Genomic DNA, 7,423 nt, shown 5'->3' with positions numbered 1-7,423 from the left:
GTGATAATCTGTCCTTCTTGTAGGTCCTGCTGTTCCTGGAATCCAACCTGACTGCAGGTATAGAAGAAGGGCTCTCTGTATCTTCAGGCTGTGCCACCACAGCAGAGTCAAGAGTCACCAGGAGACAGACCAGAAAGAAGGCAAAGAGCCAGGCTTCATTCAGCTTTGGGTTACTCTGTGGGTTCAAGTGACTTCAATGTGCCCTCTGTGATACCAAGCATTGAGTTGTCTTCTGTTTTGTGAGTGTGAAGGGCTATGGACAGCTTCAACACCAGTTTAGAAGGTGGCTTCGTTTTGATGGGCTTCTCAGATTGGCCTCAACTGGAACATGTCTTTTTTATCTTCATTTCAATTTTCTACTTCCTTACCATCCTTGGCAACTCCACCATCATCACAGTCTCACGAATGGATCGTCGACTACAAACGCCAATGTACTTCTTTCTCAACAACCTCTCCTTCCTGGACCTCTGCTACACCACCAGCACTGTACCTCAGCTTCTTGTCAGTATTTCTGGAATTGACAAGACCATAAGCTATGCTGGGTGTATGACCCAGTTCTTCACAGTGCTCTTGCTGGGTGGAACTGAGTGTGTGCTCCTTGTGATGATGGCTTTTGACCGCTATGCTGCTGTGTGCCGTCCACTACACTACACTACCATTATGCACCCTCTTCTCTGCCAGGCATTGGCCATCTCCTCCTGGGTGGGAGGCCTCGTGAACTCCCTGACTCAGACAGTCCTCATCACGACCATACCTCTCTGTGGTCATCACCTGGACCACTTCTTCTGTGATATGCTTGTGCTCCTGAAGCTGGCTTGTGAGGACACAGAGAGAATAGAGGACAACGTGTTTGTGGCTGGAGCCATAATTTTGGTTTGTCCTGTAACACTGATTCTAGGGACCTATGTACTCATTGTTCATGCAGTGCTGAAGATCAAGTCAATGGCTGGGCGCAGGAAGGCTCTGGGGACTTGTGGGTCCCACCTCATGGTGGTTTTCCTTTTCTATGGCTCAGCCATGTACACTTATCTCCAACCTGTCCGTGGATATTCTGAGAGTGAAGGGAAGTTTGTTGCCCTCTTTTATACCATAGTTACTCCTATGCTGAACCCTCTGATTTATACCCTGAGAAACAAGGATGTAAAAAGTACTCTGTGGAAGGTGTTTGGGAAAGGAATAGACTAGGAATAAGAGAAGAAAGGTGTGTGGATAAAATACTGTATAACATCTCTCACACTGTCAAGAATTCTGTGCCCACCATACTTCCCATTAGAAGTGAGACATAATATTTTCTGGGGTGGGGGCAAGTCTGACTGAATATATTTCCCTAGGGATTTCTGTTATAATCTATGCAAACTTGGCTCTACCTCTTGGGAACCTGGCACCCATGGCAGGCAGTACCCTAGCTCTGTACGCAGGTGCAAAGGTCCTGCCTACTTTCCCTCTGTCTCTGCTGTTTCCAGGGAATCGTGGGTACGGACATGGCCCGTGTCCATTGTCCTGGCCAATGTTAAATAAAGCTTGCTTTAAATAAACAATCATGGATTTGTTCTTTCTCCTTGAACTTTTTAGGGCTAACAACATGAACACCCTAAAATACTGAGACATCAAAATAATAAAATCCTGAGGTCTTTTGACAGCATGGATGAACAGGAATGCCATTCTTCTGAGTGAAATAAGCCATGTATACATAGACAGTGCATAAACACACTCACATGGAATCTAAAAACTGTTCTCATAACATGGTAAGTTGGACCAGTGAGATGACTCAGTGGACAAGGACATCTGCTGCCAAGCCTGATCACCAGAACTTGATTCTGAGAGTCACATGGTGAGAGCAGAGAACCAATTCCCTCAAGTTGTCCTCTGAACCCCACACTCACAGCGTGGCATGCATATGCACTCACATACATGCACATACATGTACACACACATACACAAATTAGTAATTTTTATATTAAAAAAACTTTAAGTTAGCGGTTAAATGGTGGTTACCAGAAAGAGTGGAATGTAGAGGGAAAGGGTGGGAAATAGACACTAATCAGTTGATAAACAGTTGCGGTTAGGTTGGAGTAAGAAGTTGTAGTGTGTTATTACATAATAGTGTAAGTATAGTTAATCATAATGTACTATATCAAAAAGCTCGAAGGGGGCTGGTGAGATGACTCTGTGGGTAAAGGTGCTTGCTGACAAGCCTGATGACCTGAGCTCAATCCGAGGATTTACATGATGAAAGGAGAGAACAACTCCTGAACGTTGTCCTTTGATCTTCACACATATGTAGTGGCATGGCAGGCATACATAAACACACACACACACACACACACACACACACACACAAAATAAATGTAGTAGAAATTTTTAAAGCTATAAAAAGAGATTTTTAAAGTTATCAGGAAGAATAATAAATGTTTGAGGGAATACACGTACTTAACCTGATTTAGATATTATGTAATGTATACTTGTACAAAAACATTATGCAACATACCCCTAATATGTATAATTCAAGCTTTATTCTTTATGTATTATACAAATTGTCATATATATTCTAAGTGTTTGTTTGCCAAACCTTCATAATGATAGTCACATATATTCTAGATGTGTGTTTGCCAAACCTTCGTGATTATGGGCAGTAGTTTTCTATCAAAACCTTGAGGGGAGCTTTAAAAACTTCTCTTTCCTCTGTATCCTCAGCTAAATAATAACTAGACCTATTCTGTGACTTGAATGTATATCGAACCCATCTTCTGCTCATCCTTTTGGACCCTAGCATCCTTTGATAAGCCTCCCTCTCAAGCACACCATAGTGCCCCAAGTTGTACTCACAGTTACCTTTTCTATAGACTAACGTATAAGATGCAATAATAGAACCTTACAGGCTGGTGGACTACTGTTCTCCAATTAGTCCTAGACCCCCTCATTCCCCTACTTGTAATCTGTGCTCTCTTCCTTGACTGATTCAGCCTCAGCTTTGTTAAGGAAAGATCATGCCCATGGCAAGATCCAGAATACATTCAAAGCAGCTCTGCTGCATGAAATGTGAGATATTAAATATCCACCTAGCAATGTTGCAGGAATATCTCTGAAAAGGTCTAACAAATGAATCAATCATATGCCATTCTGGGCCCCTAATGCAAAGACACATCCCTTTCTGCTTACCAGATACAAATATCACATTGCTAATGGACTCTGGTAGACACTTGATGCATAATCAAGGGACACTGATTGTGTCACCTAACCTGCCTGTCATAAATGATACTATCTTAGGCATATGTGGGCATAAGTGAGGACTGTATGAAGAGTCCAGAAAAGGAGCAAATTTGAGATGTGAAGAATGTGGTAGTCTCTTAAGTGAGACACGGAATTTGTCTGATTGAGGAAGGGCTGGTTAGGATTGAGATCAAACTAGGGAAGTGCAAGGAATCTCAGGCTGCAGAGTCCCATGGGAAAATAAGAAGTTGTGTTCTGAGGCAACTGTAAATACCTCAAATTGGTCTGGCAGAGCATGGGGAGAAGAAAACTGAGGGCTGCAGGGCAGATCGTAAAGGACCAATCATTGGATCATGATTTGCCACAATGGGCCCAGTAGTCTCCAAGGCTGTGCTTATTAATTAACTCACCCTCCACTACTTTATAGAGTCCTTTAGAAAGTGTATTGAGGCCTTAGGTCAGAAAATGCGGGTGATACACCAGCTAAGTCTTGGGGTCAGAAGGAGGCAAAGGAGTTGGAGTTAAGAAAGCAGAGGTTGGGTCAGAAAGGTGCCCCATCTCCTGCTTTGGCATCAGCAATCTCTGCTCTTGGTAAGAAATTGGACCACATGCTGTGGTAATTTCTCTAAGATAGTAACTCAGGGTAAAGATGGCATCAGGAGCCAAGTAGAAATATCTGTTTTATCACAAGTGGCTCCCACCAGTGTATAGTAGATCTCATCTATCCTTGACGCCAATAGAATTGGAGAAGAGAGCAACTGTTTTCTGTCCTTGAGCTCCAGGTAAGTGCAGAATGGGTGGCTAGTCAGTCTTGACTTTAAAAATCTAGGAAATGAGAAATAGTCCACAAGGTAACTAGCACTTAGCTCCATCACACTGGATTCACACAGTTAATGTCCATCAAAAAACATGTTGTATCACTCATAGACTAACTGGATTTCCATCACTTGTTCACGCCCTCTCTATTCTGTACAAGGCATCAAAAATATTCCCTGCATCATTTTCAGTTTTAAACTTTATCAGTTGTATAAAGTTTTTTAAAATATAAAGTATAAGTCTTGATATAAAATTGTTTTGAACTCCCTTTCAAAACTCCAATGCTACAATGCCAAAGCTCAAGTAAATCAGAAGCATCACAGTCAGGAGATAAAGGAAAGAAGCATTGGAGGAGTTTTTGGAATACAACAGGAAGAACTTACTAGAAAGGGCACCTAAACGGAAATCTATCACAAATGGAGACAATGTTGCGTGTGGAGAGTCACAGTAAAAACAAGACATTTTAAATTCACTCTCAGTGTCAAATGCACACACTATAGTCAATCTCTGGTTTTATGAATTATATTTGAAAATGGAGGAGTCATTTTTGGGTATTTGATGAGTCTTATAGAATACCTCAAGTCTACTGGGCTAAAAGGGGACACTGGGTAGTTTCTAATGTGAAACGGATGGGGTCCAGATCAGAAATCAACTAGATCTGTAATAATGGAGATGGGTAGAAGGATTGGCTCATGTCTAGTAAGATTTTATATCATGGTCTTTCTCTGAAACATTAATGCGGGATCTATGTGCACACACATCCATACATCCATACATACTTAAAGGCGATGAAACCAGTTTTAGTATCAAGAAAACATGGTCTGAGTGTTCCAAAGTCTGTCATTCTTTGCACAGTGTCAAGTTGTGCCTCGGCCTTCTTTTTTTAATGTAAATTCCTTTATTAGGTTATGTAACACTCTGTTTGCCTAAGGAACCAGCAACTACAAATATTTTGGCAGTGACATGTACAACCACAGAAAGTACAGTTTTGTATGGACACTAATGGCAGAGAAGCAGTAACAAAACCAGCAATTCTCTCTTTTATTGAGTAACCACTGTGTCTCTTGTGTTACTTCTTGTCTCCCTCTGGCTTACAGCAATCTCTTCGAAACTAGGCTATCTAGTTTTCCTAAACTTTCTAAATATTTTGTACTTTCTAATGAGTGGGCCTCGTCTTTCTTAACATCACCTTGGAGGTTAGATTTCACCTTATGAACTGTGTGACCAAGGACCACATCAGACCAAGAGAAAATAGCTTGTTTGCTTTCCTGTAAGGATTCAATGATATCCAATGTTCACGTTATTGCACTACTGCTGCCAAATTCCTTGAAACTATTACCTACTGAAGTGATACTGCTGTATATTAGTTATTGTTCCTTTTTTCTACAAACAGCATCATTTATAAAGCAATATCTGTATGTTGTGTCTATCATTTCTGTGGCTATTCATTTTATAAAACTGCTTTCAACTTGTATTTTTCCAGTAAATGATTATCAGAACACACACACACACTCCAAACCCATAACCAGGAATCATGATATGAGAAAAAAATCTACAAAACATAGCATTTAGTTTGTTTAGTATTGGGTCTTCTTATGAGGCATGAGGTTGTATTAAGTATGGCTTATATATGCAGTGAAATTCAATTGGAGAAAAGTAATTTTTCCTTCTTAAGCGGTTATCAGTTGACGATGTCCTCTCAATTAGGAATAGGAGCTTTCTTTCTACTCCCCCTTTCAGATCTGGTACCAGCCTGACTTGAACCTGTGCAGGCCCCATGCATGCTGCCAAAGTTTCTGTGAATTCATGCATGAGTCAGTCGTAGTCTGTCGGGAAGGCCCTGTTCCCTCGGTGTCGTCCATCCTCTCGACTCTTACAATCTTTCCTCCTCATCTTTCCCTTATTTTCCCTGAACCTTGAGGGAGGGGTTTGATGAGGACATCCCACCAGGGGGGAGGGAGGACACCGCGTGAGCAAGGCCCTCTAAATCAACAGAGCAAAGTGCATTGCATATGAGTTCATGAAGCCTGAAGCAGCAAGCACAGGGTCTGCGTGGGTTTGTACCGGGTTTGTACCAGGTCCGCTGCGTATGTATTGTGGCTGCTGGTTTAGTGTTTTTATGAGACCCCCAAGAGAGGGAATGAGTGACTCTCTGATTCTTGTGTCCTCTCTTGGTCTCTTTTCCTTCTGTATGTTTGCCTTGTCCAACTGCAATTTTTAATTTTATCATATTACATTATATATTTTATGTTTTGTTATCTTAGAAGCCAGTTCTTTTCTAATGAGAGACAGACATTAGTGGATGTGAGAGGCGGTGGGGAAGAACTGGGAGGAGTAGACAGAGGGGAAACTGTAATAAGGATATATTATACAGGAAAAGACTATATTTTAAATAAAAGAGTGGAGAGTGTGAGTGTGTGAGAGAGAGACAGAAGAGACAGAGACATGGAGAGAACATTACTTGCCTTGGATTTCCCAGGTAATCAACTTTTGCAACCTAAGCTAATGAGCAGCTTATGGTCCCTTCCATGCCCTGACCCAGAGTAACTGTGTGTGTGTGTGTGTGTGTGTGTGTGTGTGTGTGTGTTCACGTGCTTGTAGTTTTATTTGTCTGTTTTTTAAGGAGAGAAAGTAGTATGGAGTTGGATGGATGGGGAGATTGGGAGGAGCTGGAAAGAGATGGGGAAGGAAAAACTGTGATCCAAATATATTATATACTAAAAATTATTTTCAATAAATAAATGAAAGAAATACATGGTTTAAGTAAGAAGTTAATTTGTAAGGAAAAAAGAAACTCCTCATTTTCTCCAGAAAAATCAACTGTTTGATTTGTTTCATTATGTTCTGACAATATCATTAAATTAGTGGGTGAACTGAAGGGTACCAAAAGAATGTTTAATATGAATGATTGCTGACCAAGTTTATTGTTTGCTATGTGCATTTTTGACTGTTACTGTAAGCATATCTGGGACATTTAGGCCCTTAGTGGAAACACCTAGTCTTCAAACATTTAAAAGTGCACAATGGATCACCAAGATGACCCAGAAGATAAAGGAACTTGATGCCAGCCCTGACAACCTCAGTTCACACTCAGCAGAAGGAGACAATCAGCTCTCGTAGATGTCCTCTGACCTCCACAGTCATGTCATGGCACACATCAGCATTCACATACACACAATGAATAAAACATATAACATGGTGCAAAGGAATGATTAACACAAGACATTTGAAGGACTGTGCAATGGCTGCATTCAGGGAACAAAAACCTGTACTAGGACATGGTTAAGGTATGGTCCTACACATCATCATCTCAGCTATGGTGCTGAAGTTGCTGGTGTGTTCATCACTGAAAGCAGGAAACCAATCTGGTTCCCATCAGATGATGTGATACACAATA

General features: G+C 41.1%; 1 protein-coding gene across 1 annotated transcript; it reads left to right on the top strand.

Annotated features, from left to right (window-relative positions):
* The first annotated feature begins 255 nt into the window (after positions 1-255).
* Positions 256-1,520, top strand: LOC121138112 (olfactory receptor 10-like). The gene has a single exon (XM_040740925.1). The coding sequence runs from the start codon at positions 256-258 to the stop codon at positions 1,183-1,185; it is 930 nt and encodes a 309-aa protein (XP_040596859.1). The 3' UTR covers positions 1,186-1,520.
* The last annotated feature ends 5,903 nt before the right edge of the window (positions 1,521-7,423 follow it).

This window comes from Mesocricetus auratus, unplaced genomic scaffold (assembly GCF_017639785.1).
Source record: "Mesocricetus auratus isolate SY011 unplaced genomic scaffold, BCM_Maur_2.0 contig_10007_pilon_obj, whole genome shotgun sequence".
Classification (NCBI taxonomy): Eukaryota; Metazoa; Chordata; class Mammalia; order Rodentia; family Cricetidae; genus Mesocricetus; species Mesocricetus auratus.
The sequence above is the reverse complement of the archived record's forward strand: the minus strand, read 5'-3'. Positions and strand labels throughout refer to the sequence as shown.